Source organism: Mytilus californianus, unplaced genomic scaffold, assembly GCF_021869535.1.
Source record: "Mytilus californianus isolate M0D057914Y unplaced genomic scaffold, xbMytCali1.0.p SCAF_3, whole genome shotgun sequence".
Classification (NCBI taxonomy): Eukaryota; Metazoa; Mollusca; class Bivalvia; order Mytilida; family Mytilidae; genus Mytilus; species Mytilus californianus.
The window spans coordinates 115,197,648-115,220,137 of NW_026262679.1; the positions used below are offsets into that span (position 1 = coordinate 115,197,648).

The window sequence follows — 22,490 nt, forward strand, 5'->3', positions numbered from 1 at the left end:
GAATTTTAGCAAAACTAGATACACAGTGGATTCGTTATAATATTATGATATAAAAATCAGAAAGTACACATTGTACCAATTGATTTGCATTGAAATTCTTGTTCAGAAATAGATACATGTACCAAAATTGACACTAAAATGTATCTTGTTAAATATCATGATTTTGAATAGAGTGTAGAAAAATCCCAACAAATTCCTGTGTTAACTAATCAGATGATCAAGGACTTCTAATTATTAAGATGTTTTGATTTCAATTATGTCTAATTAAGAGGAGATTGACATTATATTTCCCAAGGTTATGAAATGTACTCCATTGGCAGTTTTATAACCTGTAATTAGGGAGATTATCCAAACAAAATAATTAATTCATGCATGTATTAGTTATAAATATAATAAATTTACATCTTTGAAATTAGCTGAACTAGTTAATTATTCTTCTTTTTACATTTTAATTGTTAAATATATACTAAATCAAATATAGTTAAAAATTAATAAATACAAAATACCTAACTTAAGTCATTATGACAGCAAAACTTGAAAAATATAGAGACATGTGAAATAAACTAGACTATAAAGAAGTGACTGAAGCCATGTGGTGTCATTGCAAGAACTTTATTACATCTCACTCATGTAGATAACCAGATTTTAAAGAATGTTTGAATATTTCAAATCCTCAGTGAGAGCTTCTATCTGGAAACAAACTGTCAACTTAAACTTTGAAAACAATGCTTTCAATGAAGTTTTGATCAAGTTATAAATTTCCCCTATACATAACAAAATGTTTGTGTTTAACTTACTTTATTATCTTATGTAATTTTATAGCATGTAATTGACAGTAATCGAAAAGTAATCCAATTACTTTTGATAAAGTAATCGATTGCAATCGATTACATACAAAAATCAGAGTAATCGATTATTAATCGAATACACAAAAATCCCTCAAGTAATCGATTACATTTGTCAGTAATCGTGCCCATCCCTGATTCAGGATACAAACAAGTCTTTTCTGAATGAACACTTTTAAAAATGTTTTTACCATAGTACCTTTGGTACTTATAGATTATTAGAATAAAATTAAAGATTATGCTTAGAGAACACAGTTGTCATTCTTCAATGTTTATATAAAAAGATTTAATCATTTAGTTTCAATCAATTTATTGTTGAATTATTCAAAAAATAATTCGACACAGCTGTCAACTTGTAATATATATGTATACCAAAAAGCAATTTTTAAGAGAGATTTTCACTCATACATCTAAATGAATTTGTACCATAACTGATCATGTGATCACTGAAAGGACCAGGAAGTACATGTAAATACTAAATCTGAACCAAGACTTTGAATTCTCAGATTACTGCGCCAAACTTTGGAAATATCATACTCATCTATTTGAGAAGAATTTCTGTTATGCCTCTGAATTTGTCCAATATTATATATCATGTATATGTGCTTTACTATTTCCACAATATTTAATATGGTTTTGACATCTGAAATGAATAAAGGGAGTTTGAGGTATACGTCTGTGGGAGAGAAACCCATCAGCTATGGTTAATATTTGGATAAAAAAAATATACTGAAAAACAAAATTCTAACCCAGTCGAAAATTGTTTTATTAAAGTCTTATAGAATTGTTAGTATGCTTTATTTGACCACTTTGCACTTGGATGACTTGACTATGCAGTTGGTCAAAATTTATGATCAATTGTACAGTTTGATTTGATAAAACAAGTCACAGAAAACAAATCCCAAAATGGTTCATGTCACATTTATCCACTTTGGTAGTTCTATCGCATAACATTGGTATGTACATTGTTCCAGTCTAAACTACACAAGATTTATATTTTTCCATGTCACTACGTATGATCATGACCATTTGATTAACATTATTTTGGATGAAGTATTCATCTTTTAAAATCCAAGTAGAATTCTTGTCTGGCTTGAGATGATGTAGAGTTAGCAGAACTATGAGTGTCAGTTATATCACATGTTGCTTTTGGTTTCCCATCTGTGCTTTTGTTCAAACCTGCAAAACCATGAGTAATTTTAAGACAAAGAAATAACATTTACATTAATTATAACTTTTACATAGCTATGAAACATGTTCAATGTAGCATGAAATTAATAAAGTACGCAAGGACATACTGAAATGTCAACTTCTTCAATCCTAACATGAACCTGTTTTACTGTCTTCCACTAGCATGCTACAAATCTGGATCAAATTATGTTGGTCTAGAAAAAGCAGTGTTCATATTCATATAAGCATGTTTTTAATATGATCATGTTTGAATAGGTACCTTCTGAACTTTAAAACTTTAAACTTACATCTATCTTTGGTATTAATAATTCTTGGATCAACATATGTTTATCTTTTTATTATACTTAAAAATAAGTAGCATTGAAAATTAATACTAATCTTACCCCCAGTTTAATTTCTTCTTCTTTCTTTTTGAGCTTTCCTCTTCTAATTTCTAAAACAACAGTTTATGAGTTAATTACATACATTATAAATTTATAAATCTTTTAACATAGAAAATTCTACAGACAAACCATAGTTGATCTAAAACTTATAATAATTGAGAAACTAATCAGATTTCTAGGATAGATGAACCCTGTCAAATGGACATGCACACCTTGAGAAACTAATCTAATCAGATTTCTAGGACAGATGAACTCTGTCAGATGGACATGCACACCTTGTAATATTCATGTAGATCAAATAAGTTTACTTATTTCTTTCAGTAGCACAATTTTTGAAACATAAAAATAAGAACAAGACCAATTAACATATATATGAAATGGAAATTTTAGACAATCAGCCATCTATGCGCACATTATTGAATGTCTAGATCTTCTGAAATACCAAAGCTTGCAAATGATTGATCCAGTCATCAGATTATCATAAACATGTCTCACATTTACTGACATTCATCTCAGGAAAGAAACATCTTCTTAAGATGCAAGTAAGTTACTGCATCTTCTGTCACTCAAAATAAAACATTATATATTTAAATTCCTCCTATATATCCTCTTTGAAGACTATAATCATTATTTTGAATGTGTTTTATGAATACATTGTATTATGATATGAAACAGATCAAAGGTTTTAAAATAAGAAAAATCACTCTGCTGCTACAAACAGCTTTATTTAATCAAAGAGCTGATTGCTCTGAGGTGGAAGAAGATGCATAAAAAGTAACTTGAATTACCATAAAAGCAGCCCACACCAACCCAGCCTGCTTTGTCCCTTTATTGCTTTCTACGTATATTTTTCTTCCAAAAATAAAAATACTCATAACTCAACCAAAACTCACTATACTTAACATAAAAATCTGCAAATACTGTTGATTCAAATTAAATTTTCTATAACTAAATTCCATACATTCGTCTCAGCATGGTCAACTTGAAAGCAATTTCGCCAAGCAATTATAACAGTAATTGATTTGGTTTCACTTGAAAGTTTTCTGTCAAAGGCAGATAGTTATCTTTAAAAAAAACTGACCACCAAGATTTTAGTCAAGTTTGCTTAAATAAGGGTTTTTCATTATAAACAAATATTGAAAAATTCTACATATATCCAATGCAGATATGTGTCAGGCCAAGGATTGACCGGTCATGTCAGGTGATGACCTTGCCATGTTATTGCGATAATGTAGAGTCAAGCGCACACGTGAATCTGCTGGTGTTTTACACATCAAACGATGCACCGTCAGTTGACAGAATCACGTGTGCGCTTGACTCTTTTAGCATTTCAAACCCGTTCATTTAAAGTGTTTGACCCATATATCATATTTGTTTTTCATCTAATATTTTTACACAAAAGTATGAGGATAGGAATGGCATTTTCCGTCAGGAGTCACACAGCCCTTTTCTGAAATTTTTCATAAAAATAAAACTATTGACAGCAACGAATTACTGGTTCCGTACTCGAGCCTCAATAGTGTGTCATTTTTGTGTGTACCTTAATGACGAATAACGGTAAAGAGCTGGACTATTCAGTTGTTAAATCCCGTTTTTATCACTTCTAAAACTTTGAAACGTATTAAGGCAATAAAGGCAATCATTGGAGACATTCCAACAATGAACGACATGAAAACTACGTACTTTCGAAATGGAATCCGTCAACAGACATTAGTTTGTACATTGATATTTCTGTCAACAGACGGTGCATCGTTTGATGTGTAAAACACCAGCAGATTCATGTGTGCGCTTGACTCTTCATTATCGCAATAACATACTTAAATATTCTAACTTTCGTTTTAAAAAAACACATGTTGTCTAAAACTGGAATATGACTTAATTGATTGCATAAAAGATCTGAACGCAGACGGAACAATTAAATCCGTGTATTTTTTCAAGCATCATTGATTTGAAGTCGTACTCTCCACGTATATACTTGGCTTTAACTCAAGATGGATTGTATGATATGACAATTGTGTTTATCATTATTTTGAAACTTTCAGATGCACAATTAAATTTCCCAATTGTGCACATGCGCATATACGTAACCAACGTGATTTAAATTAACCCGAATAATCCAGTTGTTTTATTCCGATGATTCCAATTATTAATCTACCAAAGACAATTATTACAACAATCAGTGAAAATTATTATCATGACCTATTAATGCTCCAAAACAAGCCATCAACTTTTAATTAATTTTTTTTCATGTGTGTTCATGAATTTCGAGAATTTATACCATATAAATATCTGAATAAGTTTATTAAACTTTAATACCCATAATATTATTATTTTTTAATAATTGCAATGACGTATAAAACGTCCTTGATAAAAGCAGTCAATATAATACTTCCACGATAAAAGTAAGGAGAAGTAACTCAGGGTGAACGTACTCTATGGGGACGAACTCAGGGCGAACGGACCAAGGGCGAACATGTAATCAGGGCGAACCGACCCGATACCAAATTCACGCATGCCTACTACAGACTTTACTTTAAAGACATCCGGTAACAAGTAAACAAATAACGTTCATGTAAGATGAGATGAAATCTAATAATTTACATAAATAATAGGGTTGATATTAATATATTAAAACATGAGAAATTATAACACTAACGATAGTGATCGTTTTTCAAGCCTAACTAATAAATTAAATGATTCAATGTGTAAACATCGGTGTCAAGATATGGCACGGAAGTTGCTATGAAATTGTAAAGCACAGAAAGGGATACGGCATACGTCCTGGTGACGGTTCAATGATTTTACAGCCGGCAGTAAAGGCTCTCAGAAGACTTGAAGTCTTCTTCCACCAAAAAATTACTTCTATAACAATTATTTAAAAAATTTTAAACCCAAAGCTAGCGTTGTATTACACAACGTAAGACACTGTCTCAAGAAAATTCCTCAGACTACCATTCCTTCACAGCATGGTTTGATTTCTATGAATGAAAACAGACTAAAGTCAATCAACTGGATATAAGATGTTAGAACCTTTATAGAGTTTTACATTGGCACTGTGTCTAGAGTTTCTGAGATTATACTTGAACTATGAATTGTTATTCATTACCTTTTTTTCCATGTAATCTTTAGCTGTAAAGGCATCTGCTATTTTCGTCCCAAACTGTTGCAAAAATAAATAAAAATAAGTAGATACAGAAACTAAAAATTCAGCAATTTTTCTATTTGTAAACACGCATAACTCTAGAACAGTTGTGTATTAGTTTTATAACATTTGGTTGAGACAAACTTAAGTTAGAGAACGGAAACAAAAATTGAGCAATTTTTATGTTTATAAAGGGACATAACTCAAAAATGGTAAAAGTGTCGCCACCAAATTTCGTACTTAATCTGTATTATGTAGTAATAAGCATTGTGTATAAGTTTCATAACATATGGTTGAGGCAAACTAAAGTTAGAAACTGGAAACAAAAAAATTGTACTTGATCTTAGTTTTGTGGTAATGAATATTGTGTATAGGTTGCATAATGTTTGGTTGGGGCAAACTTAAGTTACAGAATGGAAACTAAAACTTTTGCAATCTTTTGATTTATAAAGGGGCATAACTCAATACTGGTTAAAGTGACACTACCCAAATTCAGCTTGATCTGTGTTTTATCAGTGGAAGTCAAAATTAAACATTGCATTGTATAAAGCATTCATTGTAGTTGATTCAACTATAATCATGGACAAAGGAAGATAACTCCAATTTTAAAAATTACTTGATATTTAGAAGAAAATAAAAATTTTGCAATTTTTCCATTTATAAAGGGGCATAACTCTAGAACTGTTAAAGTGACGCCACCAAAATTCAAACTTGATCTGTGTTTTGTGGTAATAAGCATAGTGTATGAGTTTCATAACATTTGGTTGAGGCAAACTTAAGTTTAGAAAACGGAAACTAAAAATTTAGCAATTTTTCTATTTATAAAGGGGCATAACTCTAGAACAGTTAAAGTGACGCCACCAAAATTCAAACTTGATCTGTGTTTTGTGGTAATAAGCATTGTGTATAAGTTTCATAACATTTGGTTGAGGCAAACTTGAGTTAGAGAACGGAAACTAAACATTTTTGCAATTTTTCCATTTATAAAGGGACATAACTCTAGAACGGTTGAAGTGACGCCACCAAAATTCAATCTTGATCTGTGTTTTGTGGTAATAAGCATTGCATTTAAGTTTCATAACATTTGGTTGAGGCAAACTCAAGTTAGAGAACGGAAACCAATTTTGGGACATACGTACGTACGAACGTACAGACTGACAAGGGTAAAACTTAATGCCCCCACCGCTACGGCGGAGGCATAAAAATAAATTTGTTTTCAGCACAATATTTCATGTTTTTTATGTATAAACAGAGAGATTATTGTTGGTATTACTTTGACAACTACATACCAAAGATAATATAACTAGGAAGTAAAATAAAGTGACTATATTGACTTGAATAAGTTATAGGTTAAACAATTACTATCTCACTGGGAGTCAGGAACTGAACTATTGTAATGTGTCCTTTTTGTGACAGGCATGTCTAAAATTGGGAAGAGTTTAGAGGTGGTCAATAATTTCGGAGGGCTCACCTCCCCTGATACTATTCAAAGTACTTTAAATTCATTCAAATGACTTGAATGTAATTTTTATGTGTGCATATCATTACTTACCCCGGTATTGTAAGTCTTACTAAATGAAAAAAAATATGCAAAGTATGCACATTTCTATTTACTATAGGTCGTATAGAACTAAAGCAAAAACAAAATTATGTAACTTTTCACATTTTGCCAAACAAAAAGGTTACATCAAGGTTTTTTTCCAAAAATCATCTAACTATATGTCATGAAGCTTGTTTTCTTCTAATTTTGTAAGAAAGATTATGTGCAAAGGAAAAAACCTGGACAACAAAATTTTAAAACAAAATAAAACGAGATATTTTATTAAATGCTCTGAGGAATTAATAAAAAAAAGTACCTTAGTTATCATTTTAATTTTCTAGCGACATAAACAATACATGTGTATTGAATAGAATTTAATTTGTAATAAAAATCAAATTTTCTGAGTTATCTCCCCTCATAAATCAAATTCTTTAAATCATCAATATTTTATCTGTTCTTGTAATATATATGGTTTAAAAATTTATTATCCCAAAACTTCTCAATATGTACATGTATGAAACAAGCTAACATAAATCTTATGACTGACTATCTTATCAGTTATATCTAAATACCTCACGAGTAGCTAATCTATCGCTAAGTTTTTCTGCTGTGTTAAATTCCCCTAATTCTATAGCATGATCAATTTTCCTCTCTAATCCAGTCCTGGGAGCTGCACTGCCTCTATTAATACCCTTTAGATGGTCATTTACACCTAAATATTGGTTTAATACTTTAACATCTGTTGTAGTACTATCTTTTTTGCTAAAATGATTTGAAATAATATGAGATTAATTAACAAATTTTACTTTCACAAAGAAAACACATGACTTCATATGATAGTGTGTATTCTTAATATAATCATTGGTAATGATTTTCTCATCAACACTTTAATTTAGCATCACTATAGTTAAAAGTTTGAAGAAATCACTTCTGTCTGTTCTGCCAGCATGTTTTAGTAAGTTTGTCAAGGTATGTGGTTCATCAAGCAGGGTAGGGAAACACTGATAAATGAAACGACACACAGTTGGATTCAACTCCATTAAGGCATAAGCAGACAAAATTTATCAGTCTTTTCCTGACATTAAAAGAACAGTCTTTCCTATACAAGAAAATATTCAACATCTACACTGATTTGAAGCAAACGCAGTTATTTTATCATTCTCCAACCCCTAAAAGTGTACTATATACATACAATCAAAATGCACAATTCATGTACATCTACATGTAATATGAGTGCACACTTAGTATTTATGAATAACAGGTGACATAGGGTATACAATATGAGAGCGCAACCAATGACACTATTCTGACTCCAGGTCTTTGTTGTTACTACCGAATGCTGAGTACCTGGCTGAGAAGAAGCAAATTCCAATCTTAAACTCTTTGATTTAATACAGTTGAAAATTGAGGCCATGACCTCCTGCATTTCAGGTGAGCACACAACCATTAGACTATAAAGGTGGTTGACTAGTTTGCAGTAAAATCATGTTATTTGCAAATAAATATAATAATTCATTTAAAATAAAATCTAGCAGAAACTTGATTAAAACTGTGGATTATATCAAGTTTAATTTTTCCCTGAATAAAAGAAACAAACAGGTTTTACAGCAGATGTGAAGTATTCCAAACATTGGTTATCTTCCTTTGTACCTGTTGTTACTTGTTCTTGTTTCATCAGCATCATCAGAAAGCAACCGTTTTCTATTATCAACAGAAGGACCAAATTTCACATCATATTTTCTCAGAATTTCTCTGTCTTCTGGTAAGGTTATTTCTTGGTGAACTAAAAAAATATAACCTTGTAAAAATTCTGCAGAAATTATTTTATAAATTGGTCATCTACTCAATTATTATTATTTCTGCTATTTGATTTCTCATCAATTATTTAGACATTTTCAGTTGATAGATTCTCAAAGCCTTGAAAAATATACTATATAGAACATATATATAACATGTATAAGCTTTTCATCAAATGCTAAGTCGAGAAAGATCAAATAAACAAGACCCATACTGGGTCTGGACCTCCGTCGATGCATGCAGTTGATTGAGGTTACATGTTTTCAGGAGCATAACTGATCATTCCCAGACCAAATATTAAAATTATTCACTTCAATTGGAGCCAAGAAAAGTTTGACAGAAATTTTCCTTGTTCAATGAGTGATGTAAAATTTCAAACTATCGGCAAACAGGTAGTGACTACATGGCAGATGCAAAAATTGCTTACTCGCTACAACTCAACATTATCAAGCTGCCAACCAAATATTAAATCATTCATAGAAGCCAAGAAAACTTTAACGAAAATTTTCCTTGTACAATAAGTGTTGTAAAATTTCAAACTTTTGCCAAACAGAAAGTGGCTACAAGGCAGATGTAAAAATTGCTTACTCGCTACAACTTAACATAATCAAACTGCAGACCAAATATTAAATCATTCCCTTTCATAGAAGCCATGAAAAATCTAATTTTTCTTCTGGGATGGGTAAGAGGTGTGTTCTTGGATGGGTAAGAGATGGGTTCTGGGATGGGTAAGAGATGTGTTCTGGATGGGTAAAAGATGTGTTCTGGGATGATTAAGAGATGTGTTCTGGATGGGTAAGCAGTTTCTGTTCTTTGTGTGGCCTTGATCACTTGTTCGTACAAGAATTTTGAATAATTAGCTAAACATTTATCATGCTTGATTTTACATGTTATAAATGATTATTTGAAAGATTCTCTGTCAGATATTCAAGATTAACCAGATCCTGAAACTAACATAATTCACTGTAAGAGCCGGTAAACAGAAGAATCAAAGTGCTTGTCAGCACAGAATGGTAAAGATTGAATTCATTTTGCAGTTGGAGCTAAAAAATAAACATTGCATTGTATTAAGCATTGGAAGGCAATACTATGAATTGGAACTATAATTGTAGTTGGTTCAGCTATAATAAGGACAAGGGAAGATAACCCTAATCATAAATATTGCTTTACATTGCTTTAGAGGTGTAATACCACCATTGATTTTCCCCTATTAGTCTTTGTTCAATTTGCACTTTTCAAAAAATAGTGTAGAATTTATCAAATAAAGAAATACTTGGCATGAGTAAAGTTTTATCCTGTCCAGTACTATTGACAAAATTTCACATAACATTTCATTGCATATAAGAAAATAACCATCACTGGAAGTAAACCAATCAAATTTTCACCCCTTTTTTTTCCTCGTGTGTACAAGCTTTAGTAACCATGTAACCTCAAGTTTCCAAAATATTCTATAGAAACACCAAATAAAAAAATAAGGGTACTTTGAAACACTCAAGATATATGTTTATGACTCAGAAATTTTTTACTGCAACGAAATGTAGGACTAATTTCCTACATCTGTCAAATTCAAGGGAATATTTTTTTCGACCCTTTTTCGTATGCAACCGGATGTGACATACTATGATTTGGTGGTATTACACCAAGAACAAAATTAAGAAATAATTCCTTCATGTCATGCTCTAAGCTCATTTTAACAAAGGTAGGCATTATGTTTGACCATATTTTACACCTCATTTAATTATTTCGATTCTGATAGGAATAATATATTAATACAGCCTTTTTATAAGTCGAAGTGTACGAAAATACCATAGGAATGTTTGGCTGTTCCTGTTTCCTCCCCATGAACTATGTACATTTCTTTTTCATATTTAATAAGTTTGAAAACTAATAGCAGGGTGAATATATGATGTTTTAATAAAAATATATAATAAAATCTTATGTAAGCAGCTAAAATATATATATTTTATTAGGCTAAAAATGAAAACAAAGAGAATGTAAACAGTCAGTTCGTGCGCATGTGTCAAACATATTTTGTGCCAATTAGAACACGGCTTTGTTTACAAAGCGTAATAAGGACATCATATTAGAATAGCAGATTCATGCACAATTCATGTAATTTTCTTGACAAGTATGTTATACACATATACATAATTTTGTAACTTGAATATCTGAATCTATATTGATAACTATTAAAGTCAGCCCCATAAGGGTGTTGATTGACCTAAGAAAGCCAACAGTAGCCTTAAGTTTGGTGAGAATGTCCCAAATTTGCTTGCCAGGATTATACTGTCTAATTAACATATAACTCTCGCACACCTTCTTTTATTCCTATTACAAATTAAATTGGAAATTGAACCATACCAAAATTACTAGATGAACATATCATTAAGGCCTATCATTACTTACTATACCTTACAGGTTTTGCTCATTGTTGAAGGCTGTAAGATGACCTATAGTTGCTTAAATCTATGTCATTTGGTCTCTTGTGGATAGTTGTCTCATTGGTTATCCTACTACATCTTCTGATTTTTAAATACATATTGACAGACAAAGATACAATGAAATTTCTGTCCAAGGAGTATTCAGGGTTGGGTAGAACAATATTTTCTCTTAGTCAAATGGCCATGTAGAAAAATAAACACCACCTTTTAAAATTGGTGAAGATTAGTATAATAAAAAAACCTCTATATGTGGTTAGAGTCATCTATGAAGTCTCTACAGAAAGATTATACCTTTCTCTTTTATGGATTTTTGCAGGTATTTTAATCTTTTCTCTCTTGATCTTTTTGTCATGTCATCTGTTCTTTTTTCTATTGCTTTGAACCTCTACAAAAAAGATAGTAAAATAATTGCATTTCATTTGAGACCAGAAAATTAATGAGTGCTAATGTAAAGCAAAATATTGTCCTCCAAGATAATATTTCATGACTATGTATCATGAAATATTGTCCTCATCTATGAAAAAATGTCCAGAGTAGGACAAATTTCCATAGTGATATTTTGTCTGTATATAGACAATATTTCACAGATAAATACTATGAAATTTTGTCCTGTTAAAGGGAGGTTATAATTTGTGTGTATTGAGACAATATTTCATAGACAGATTGTAATGAAATTTTGTCTCGTGAAGGGGAGGTTATCAACAGATATCATGTTGGATAATGATATCATTAAAGTGTTTTATTTGACTGATAATAACAAATAAACACAAATTAATATTTCAGTTACATTGTACTACTGTACCTCCAAAACGCTGTCGCAAAAAGATTAGTCAATCTAGTATTTACGTATACTATTAGAATATTCAATTTTGAACATAAATAAGTGATTGTCAGTACATTACTTATATTTATACAGTAAAATGTAGTACAAAGGAACATACATTAGACAATTCTTTAATCTATAATTAACCATTTATAACTTAGTATCTATGCAAATTTGAAACTAGCTTATGTTAGAATAAATATTAGTTTGTCCTTTGATATACATAAAATACTTACTTTACCAAATAATTTCAGTTATAAGTCTAAAAATGTGCATGCTGCATGCTTTTGTACTATTTTTAATTTTGTAATAGTTTGATTAAGAAATATATTTTCATGGACAGTATTTCACAGTGAAATATTGTCATGGACAGAATTTCACAAAGAAGTATAAATGTCATAATAGACAGTCTTTCATAGTGAAATATTGTCATGGACATAATTCATAGTGAAATATTGTCATGGACAGAATTTCATACTGAAATATTGTCATGGACAGAATTTCATAATGAAATATTGTCCAGAAGGAGGTGACAAAATTTCATGGACAAGGACACTATTTCATAATGAAATATTGTCCTGGAAATAGTGTCCACAGACAATATTTTATATGAAATTTTGTCCAACGGACAATATTTCATTGGGGACAATATTTTATGTTACACTGAAAGCACACTTTTATTATATATGTTTTTTTCTGCATGTTTTGTTTAGATTAAAAGGGTTAAGATCTTAGAAGAACCTTGTTTGACTCTGAAACATGATCATGTGCCTATATCTCAAAACAGGTTCCACATCAATCGTTGCTTTTTGTAATATATCTGTCACTTTGGGAATATGGTAGTTGATGGCAGATTTTTTTTTAGTCTCAGTTTAATTTATTTTAGACTCAGGATGACTTAGAGTTTTTGTTGAAGACTCCCAGTGTAATGTATTTAACCTACATGTTGTATATTGAGCAGAGCAGCTGACATATTTTATATTTATACAAGGACAGCCTGATAATCAATTAATAAATGTACCTGTATACATGTATGTGGGGAGGTTGTGGGTTCGAACCCTGGCCGCATCAAACTGTAAAGTATTATAACCAGTAAGGCGTTTATATCATAAATGATTCGTTCCAGTTAATACTTGGATTCAAGCTGTCCTTAAACAATACGGTGATACCAAAAATCTACAACTATGTATATTTATGCTATATCAGTCAGGGATATAACTCTATAGGGTTATTACAGAAAAATAACATACATTTGTTATTGTGGACTAAAAAATCAAAGAACTGTGATAACATATGTATGTTACATGTTTCAAAGAGACAATATAAATCACTAGTTTAGTTAAAATGCATACAAGTTCTATTGATATTACTATTGTCTTTATGTATACTTAACTATAGAAAGATATAACAGTTCATAGTTTGCCAATTTTGCAAAGTACACCTATATGTTATTACAGAAAAAATATGCCTGTAATAACTAAAGGGTGTTATCACAGCTTCTCTATATCACTCCAAAGCATTTTCTCAGACGTAAATCATGCTTAATTACAATGTATTTTAATTTATTGTAAGAAATAATGACCAGAGCATATAATGAGGTTCTGCGCAAGCTTCCCAGTAATTCCCAAGTGTCTCATATAATAGGTTACATTCCTTTAATAACTAAGCTATTTTATTACAGCTAATTGTATCCCTTAAAAGCCTCATCTCATTGATTTACCATGGTTAATCAAAAATGTATTAATTTAATTAAAAAATTAATTATCAAGGCTATGCATTTAGTTTCTGCACAAAGTCTCAAGAGTTCCCTAGTGTTATGTATATGTATGGTCGTATGTGTTTTATGATAAAGTCGTGAGAGTTGTGTCCCTTTGTATAATGATGCATATTTGTCATGTGATGTTATCTGTCTCTTTGAAATAAACGTGCTATGGAAATAGATGTTTTTGTTGCTCCGAAGCAAATATAACTTTAGCGGCATGGGGAGGCAAGTATATGTCCCCCCATGTACGTAATATGGTGGAGGACTTCAAAACGGTCCCTTTGAGTGTATTTTATGTGAGCTGTCCCCAAAGATGAAGAATCAACTTTCTAAAAGTCTAAACCACGAGGCTGGCGGCGCCATTATTAAATTTTGACCATGTTGAAATCTTGGAATTTTCGTTCAGTGGAGTATAGCAGTACCATGCAGTTGACACTGGAACCAATTTTTGGATTTTATGTTAAATTTTGATGTTTTTAATTTGGATTTAGCCAATATTCAGAAGTCACCATGGGAGTTTTCATCAACAAAAGAAAACGGTAAAATTTAAGGAACTGTTTTTAAACTACATTGTACATGCATATTAATATCAAAAGTATTTCGCAATTGTTTACTGTCATCTGAACTTTAATTATCATTTGGACTGTTGGACGCGATCGAAATTTCTACACAAACAATTAAACTTTTAACCGCAATTTGGCGTTGGTCTAACATCAAGAAATACAGCTGTGTATGTTTATGTGTGCAGAAAACTGTAGCATGTGTCATGTGACGTCCCGGCCTATCATCTTAAAGTACTTGGAAAATAGTTGCTTAGTAATTGGCATTATCTTTAGTAACTAATCAGCTTGACCTATATGTGTATTTAGGATTTAGCAGGGAAAATGTGTTACAGTTTTGAACTATTTAAATTCTACTACAGACGGTACGTGTGAGATTTATCTCGTCGTACGCTACCCAAGGACAAACACGGACTTATTTCGAATATTAATTATGAATTCAATTTTGTCTCAAGGATTTTTCTATGAATTATCTGGTATGAGTGTATTGTTTATACACAACATTTCTGTTAACAGTTGGACTGATTTGACAGCGGATTGTCAGTAGCGATGGGATAATAGTCATAAATAAAACCTAGGTTGATATTGACATTTCTGGAGCTTTTCATTTGTTTCATCTTTATTTTATTTTTGTGAGTGTGAAGTATGAGAGATTGGACATGTTAGAGAGGGAGAATTAGTCGTATTTTCTTTTACTGACATATGTTACTTATGAAGTGTTTCATTGATGTAATATTTACCATTTTTCTAAGAGTTAAAGGTCTCTGATGATTATCTATCATTTTGTTGTATACAGCTACATTTATGACAATATTCTAGTATTTTCCATTTAGTAGACGGAGTAAATGTATCAAATGCATATTTTTTTTTTGTGTTGTTGAATGGACGTAATGCATGCATAAGGTCCTAAGGGGGAGATCGAGATGCCAGACGTTCGGATTTTTCTGCATTGTTGATACTGGTGTGTATGCCAATGGATGCTGGATGTGAGAACTGGTCAGCCACGAACATTTCAGTTATTATAAATGTATTTACAAAGATTATTTGGAAACTGAATTTAGTCTTATACGGAAGTGATTATATATAGTTTGAATTTATAGTGCAATTTTTCTTCTTCTTGAAATTGTATATGGATAAAACACATACACCTTTTGGATAAAATTTGGGAAATTTTCTTTTTGGGGCGGGGATGTTATGTATATGTATGGTCGTATGTGTTTTATGATAAAGTCTTGAGAGTTGTGTCCCTTTGTATAATGATGCATATTTGTCATGTGATGTTATCTGTCTCTTTGAAATAAACGTGCTATGGAAATAGATGTTTTTGTTGCTCTGAAGCAAATATAACTTTAGCGGCATGGGGAGGCAAGTATATGTCCCCCCATGTACGTAATACTAGAGCCCATTATAAATTAAAATATTTTTGATTTATTTTACAAATAACAAACATATGTTATTACAGATTTAGAAAATTTAAGGAATAAAGAGGAGACAACTCATGAAAGTATCTGTAATAACACATGCAAGTTATTTTCTGTAATAACCCTATAGAGTTATATCTCTGACTGTATATACAACGAACTAAAATATATATTCTCAAGCGCTAAACATGTATCGATTCTTCGTATTTGTAACCTTAGCCAATACATTACAAAACCAAAGACTTTAAAATTGGTATTTGCTGCTTCTCCGCTAAGCACAGCACACACCATTAAGGAATAATAGCAAAGACTGGTCGGCTCGGAGTCAGTATAATGTGTCCAGGTAAGGTGACATGTCTTTGGTTCCATGTCTTCCTGCGAACTGTTACCTTGTGAACTAGCATGTTACAAAACAGGCTCAGCATCATGGTCTAGTACAAAGCAGGGTTAATATTCATATATTTTGACATACTACATTAACATGTTCTTGTCCTGAATATGTGTATTATTTCTGAATATGTATATTGATTTGACGCTAGACTTTAAGTAGCCATCCATCATCATTACCATGTTAACTAAAACAGTATACAAAATGTACTAGTAAAAATCTGACTCATGCAGCTTGTATAGTACAAAAACAGGATTCATATTCATACCACAATAACATGTTCTAGTCTTGAGATTCATGTAACATTTGCCACTGGACTTTAAACATCATCAATCATCATCATCACAAAGATCTCAGTTTCTTTTAGATCAGGTTATTTAATAGTGTAGGCACATGTGATTTGCCGTACAAATGTGGATAGTAAACCTCCATTGACACAAGTGCCTGTGAGTGTAGGATATAAATTTGATTTGATAATCGTACTTCTAATAAATGAACTGGAACATTTGACGCCCTTTTCTCTTCTTTGACTTCACGTTTATCTGTTTCTTGTGTTCTTTCTGGTCCGACTAAGAGAAATTGCTCGTCATAATTTTCCATTTTTAGCACTTTCAGGCTGCCGCAGTTTTAACATGGTCTTCCCGAACCGTAGGAGAATTATCGACAATATTAAACTTCCGGAACGCTTCACGTGCTGAATCATTCGACAAAGCGAAAGTTGAAGGAATTTCTAACCTGCTTTAAAGTGCTCTAAGCACTTCATGTCATTAAGATTGATAGGGAGACTAACACATTTAAAGCCATCAATTAAGTTGAAATTACATCTCCAATTATCTCCAAAATTTGCAATTCAGAAACATATTGTGCAGCCACTTTCTCACTTCTGTAAGTTTGTATATTGCAAGCCTGCCGTTTTAAAAAGTTGGATTACAGCAGATTTTTCAAGAATATTTAATCACCAGTCAACATCAGCTATGCCAGAAGCAAAACCATTCGAGAGGTTGCCACAGACCCTGTCACCGGTCAATTACAATATTCGTTTGAAACCAAATTTGAAAGCATTCACATTTGAAGGATCAGAAGATATTGATATTGAGGTATAGCCATACAGCTCCTTATCACATATTGCATTTTTATTTTACAAAATTTTGAGTGTAATAAGTATTAAAACAAAATAAATAAAATTATTAGGAGCAAGTGCTACCTGATGGTGATATCAGAGACATATAATACAAGAGATTCGCAACTCGGCGAAATCCCGTAAAAACACGCGGCCACTAGTTAAACCTCGCGAGATCTCCTTAGGTAATAAAGTCATGAATAAAAGTATTAAAAGTACTCGAAGTAAGGACGAATGTTTAAGCATAACATAAACTGTTTCAGTGTTAAATTTATCATAATTAATTAAATAATTTGAGTTCATATATAATTATTTATTTTAATGTAATTTTGATTTAAGATTTGTATTATAGAAAAAGAGACATAATTTGATATTGTATTTTAAAAAAAAACTGATAGTAAATAATTAACACTTGATAAATTGTGTCAGAGTTCATTTTATTTGATAGTTTCATAATAGGTTTCCATTGAATATACACCTGTCTCGGAGACATAATTTCACAGTGTGACATGTATATTAGGTTTGAATTATTCGATGACCAGGTAAATCACGAACATGTTATAAATAATGAGTTTTAATTGACATCCTGTAAACAAGAAGTTGTTACACCACAGGTGTCCACACACGATTTCCAAAAATACAATTCACAAAATGTAAAATTAATGTGGAAAAAAAGTTAATTTATTTGTTAATTAATTGTTAATCATGAAAAGCTTTGTTTTCTATTCTTGATATTTATAAATTATTAAAATTTTATTTATTTTTATATTCATCATTAATTGGGCTTGCATTGAGTTTTTTCTGTGGGATTGCCGGTAAATGTTTGATTTCTAAGAGTTGTTTGACAGTTTCTTCATAGGCTTGCATTGAGTTGTTTTTTAATTGATTGTCGGTAAATTTATGGTTTCTTCATGTTCGAAGTGTGTATTGAGAATTAATATTTAAGAAAATTACATTTAATTTCTCATTTGAATAAAGCTTCATTCATGTGCACGCAATATGGAAAATTCCGATTTTATTTCGTGGGATGACAATCTTAATAGTTACTACTTAGATACTCTCCTAGTTGATAAAACTGATAACGAACTCTTTGTTGATAGTGAAAGTGACGAAGACATAAGCGAGAGACCCACCAACAAAAGCAATTGACAATACTGCATACATAGATGGATATGTGTGTCCTCGAAGCAACAAAAAATCTATAAAAAAACACAACATTGAAGTGGGAGCCGAGGTCATACATCAAAGCAACATGGAAGACACTATTTAAAAAGTTTTTTATAACCTTTTTTCCACGAGACAATCATTTGTAGTGGTTTTTGTCTTTAAATCATTTGTAGTGGTTTTTGTCTTTTTTATTCTGGGGTAAAGAGATGGCAGTTTAAAAGTAAGTGTGTATACATATACAAATCCTTGGTGTAAATACATTTTTTTATTATCAAATATATATATATATATATATAACTTTTGCAGTCACCATTGAAATGTCCTTAATACGATTTTAATTTAAAAATGAATAAGTTCATGATTGAATGAGAAGCGTAGTCTGAAACGACAACAGATGCATGAAGCTCATTCATAATATTACGACCAGCAGAAGGTTTCCTTTACTAGGAAAATTTTACTCCTTTTGTAAATTTACTGCATTCGTTCATCTTTGGCACGCCACCCTAAAAGGAAGAAAAAAACAATGACTTCAGAATAGGAGATTTAACAGTCTTCGAATTTAGCCACAAGTCCGACGGTCCTGGCCAGTAAAATCGGCCGCGGACTTGTCAAATTTGTTGTTCAAAAGTCCGACTGGGCTTGTAGATTTTTTGGTAGTTGGTACGCTCTTTGCGTCTTTGGTAATTAGTGATACCAATAAATCGGTTTCTATTTTGCGCTTTTTCACATGAATTAAACGTATTGCGATAAATACTGGATCGAGACATTGTATGAAATGACAGATCATTGGTTTCCTTCCCCCTAACTTATATTCCCAAAATGTTTCTTCGGCAATGTACTGGCGGAGCTCGTCCGGGGAAGCCGTTTTAGCCCCCCGCCGATGAAAATGTAAGGAGGAGAAAGTACGACGCTACATGGTCGCGTCAGTTCCTTTCCAGTTGGTAAGAAGGAAGTCTGTGGTTGATGTATGAGTTGAAAAACAAAATGTTCTGTTCATGGTGCACAGAACATAAAATGGATTCACAGTTTGTGACCCCAGGTAGTGACAACTTTAAACTGGATACTATTAAAATTCACGAGAAGAATAAGAGTCACAAATTTATTGCTCTAAATATGAGAAGCCTGCAGCTGAACCATCAGAGGCTAAAAAATGTTACAGCATTCTAGAGAAGGCACCTTCTTTCTAAATTTTTAAGAGAATAAAATTATTATAACAGCTACTTTTTACTTTTTTCTCCAATTGTCAATGTTATTCCTATTAAATTTATCTTCAAAACATGACACTCAAAGCTCTCAGAATGCAGGATTTTGCATCTAATTTTTCAAAATTTTTCTGGGGGGCATGCCCCCAGACCCTCCTAGCTGGTTCGCAGCGCTTTGCACTGCTCAGCGGTGATAATAATTTGTGTGGTCTTGTAGAATTTTCTGGGGACTTGTAAAAATTTATGAACCACAAGTCCTACTGACTTGTAGGTTGAAAAGTTAAGTGTGAAGACTGGGAGAAAATAAACAACTTTGCCATAAACAGAATGAAAAATGAATAAATTGCCAAACAAAATGCAGGCTATAAATTTCATAGTGCACAAAAATGAAGAACTGATTTAAGGAAATTTGTCCATGAACAATTTCAATATTTAGCCAGTTTAATAAAAAAAAAAAGAAATTGGGAGTAATATATATCCTAATAATATGACATATTTATTTGTAAATTTCTAGTTTTGACGAAACAGATTGAAATAATTAGCATAGCTGGCTTTGTGTATAAATAACAAAATAATAGTCACCTTTGTTGATATTTTTAGAAATAACTGTTGGATCAAATTTTACGAAACTGGTCTTATTTTAACGACATAACATCTGAGAGTAATATAGCCCCATACAATTGAATATTTATTCGCACATTTCCAAGTTTTACGAGATAAAATGATAGTTCCAGCACAGCTGGCTTCGGGTATCAATAAGAAAAAATCGCCACATTTGTTGATAATTTTGAAAAAAAAACACTTTAGGATCAAATTTTACGAAAATAGCCTTATTTTCACGAAACAACATTTAGGAGTATTATTGCCCCATAAAATTATATATTTATCAGCATATTTCCAAGTTTAAAGAAAAAAATTGGGAGATCAAATGGTTTCTACGGCAATAGGAGGTGAAGTAAAATGGGCCGAGTTTTAACTTTGTTTGTATTTGATTAATCTCATCATTAGAACACATTTTATCAATAACAAATTATTAGAATTCGTTTTTTGTAATTTTTAAATATACTTGCATGCTTTAGCTGTGAAAAGTATCGGCATTATCCATTATAAAAATCGTTAGGCGTAGGACCTTTTTCACAACAATGGCGGATTTTACCCAAAAATCCATCGGTATAATCAGCTTTCCAGTGGCCAAGTCATTTCATTGGCTGTTGTATAGACTCTACTAGAGTTGTGAATCTCTTGTATTATATGTCTCTGGTGATATGCTCTTGAAGGTTCATGTGGACCCTTCGTCTAAATGGGTTCATTTTCACCTCAAAATTTACTTTGAGTGCAGACAAAACTGTGCATCTGGGAAAGTTAATTTCCTTATGTTTTAAGGAAAATTTGAGCTAATGACCACAGCCACAAAAGGGCAAATAAATAGCTAATTGATTTCAATTAATTGTATATACATGTAGCCATAGTATTAAATCGGTAACAAAATATTCTGAGCTTGACTTTGTTTCCTGTATTATTATTTCATATTTAAAACAGTTCTAATATTCAGAGATTTAGATAAGTATGGAGTGGTTTTATTAGAAGCTAATACAATGTTTGACATCAACTTAATTGCCAGTTAGGCCTAAAAAAAATATATGTCTGTTTAAGGTTACATACTTTAAAAAAATTTACAACGGAAATAAAATGACTTAGGGTCAGCGCTCAAAAGTAGGGTCGGTCGGGTAACCGTAAACAGACATATATTTTTTTTTGGCCTTAGAAAAGTTATCAGTGGGAACTACCATGACAATGTACATCCCACCTTTTCATTTTTTTTCAAATCAGCCTGGTACTTAACAATTTGATATTTGCTGTTTATTTTAGATAGAGAGAAAAAAGATAAGGTTACACTAGTGTTCTTCTTGTTTCAGGTGGTAAAGCCTATATCAGAAATAACTATTAATTCTGTTGAGATAGAAGTGCAAGAGGTGTCTTATGTTGCCAATGGTAAGAAAATTTTAACAAACAATACTTAATAATTTAGAGACTAGACAGACAGACTGCTAAAGTATATTCCAAATAATTGTGATTTAAATATTTCATTATGTTTCATGATGATAACAGTTAAAGTGTCCTCTATTCCTGCAGATATTTAGTTGATTGTTGAGATTTTATATTTATGTCCTTTTTGGTCATATAGCTATACAACGGTTTCGGTTCTTATACATCCTTGGTTTTCAAATATTCTGCTTAAAGCATTCCTGAGTGATGAAAGTAAATCCAGGTTTCATTTCTTTATCTTAAGTTTGCCTCAAACGTATGTTATGAATCTTATACACAATGCTTATTACTACAAAACACAGATCAATTTGAATTTGGGTGGCATCACTTTTACCCTTCTAGAGTTATGTCCCTTTACAAATGGAAAAATTGCTGAACTTTTCATTTCTGTTCTCTAACTGAAGTTTGCCTCAACCAAATGTTATGACTCTTATACATAATGCTTATTACCACAAAACCAAGATCAAGTTTGAAATTTGGTTGCATCACTTTTACCGTTCTAGAGTTATGCCCCTTTACAAATGGAAAAATTGCTGAATTTTTCGTTTCTGTTCTCTAATTTTATTTTTCTACAACCAAATGTTATGAAACTTATACACAATGCTTATTACCATAAAACTCAGATCAATTTGAATTTTGGTAGCGTCACTTTTATTGTTCTT

The 22,490-nt window shown here is 31.5% G+C and overlaps 2 protein-coding genes across 2 annotated transcripts in view; one reads left to right on the forward strand and one right to left on the reverse strand.

Annotated features, from left to right (window-relative positions):
• Window positions 1–360: 360 nt before the first annotated feature.
• On the reverse strand, window positions 361–16,961 carry LOC127735896 (protein FAM204A-like). Its single transcript, XM_052246317.1, has 7 exons — window positions 16,777–16,961; window positions 11,631–11,724; window positions 8,752–8,884; window positions 7,674–7,863; window positions 5,526–5,579; window positions 2,420–2,469; window positions 361–2,024 (listed from the first exon to the last, which is right to left on the reverse strand). The coding sequence occupies exons 1-7, from the start codon at window positions 16,891–16,893 to the stop codon at window positions 1,982–1,984; spliced, it is 681 nt and encodes a 226-aa protein (XP_052102277.1). The 5' UTR covers window positions 16,894–16,961; the 3' UTR covers window positions 361–1,981.
• Window positions 16,962–16,971: 10 nt separating this feature from the next.
• LOC127735895 (puromycin-sensitive aminopeptidase-like) overlaps window positions 16,972–22,490 on the forward strand; it is a 36,220-nt gene continuing 30,701 nt past the window's right edge. Inside the window, exons 1-2 of the mRNA XM_052246315.1 lie at window positions 16,972–17,390; window positions 21,699–21,774. Of these exons, the coding sequence (XP_052102275.1) occupies window positions 17,055–17,390; window positions 21,699–21,774 (412 nt within the window). The 5' untranslated portion in view covers window positions 16,972–17,054. The remainder of the gene's footprint in view (window positions 17,391–21,698; window positions 21,775–22,490) is intronic.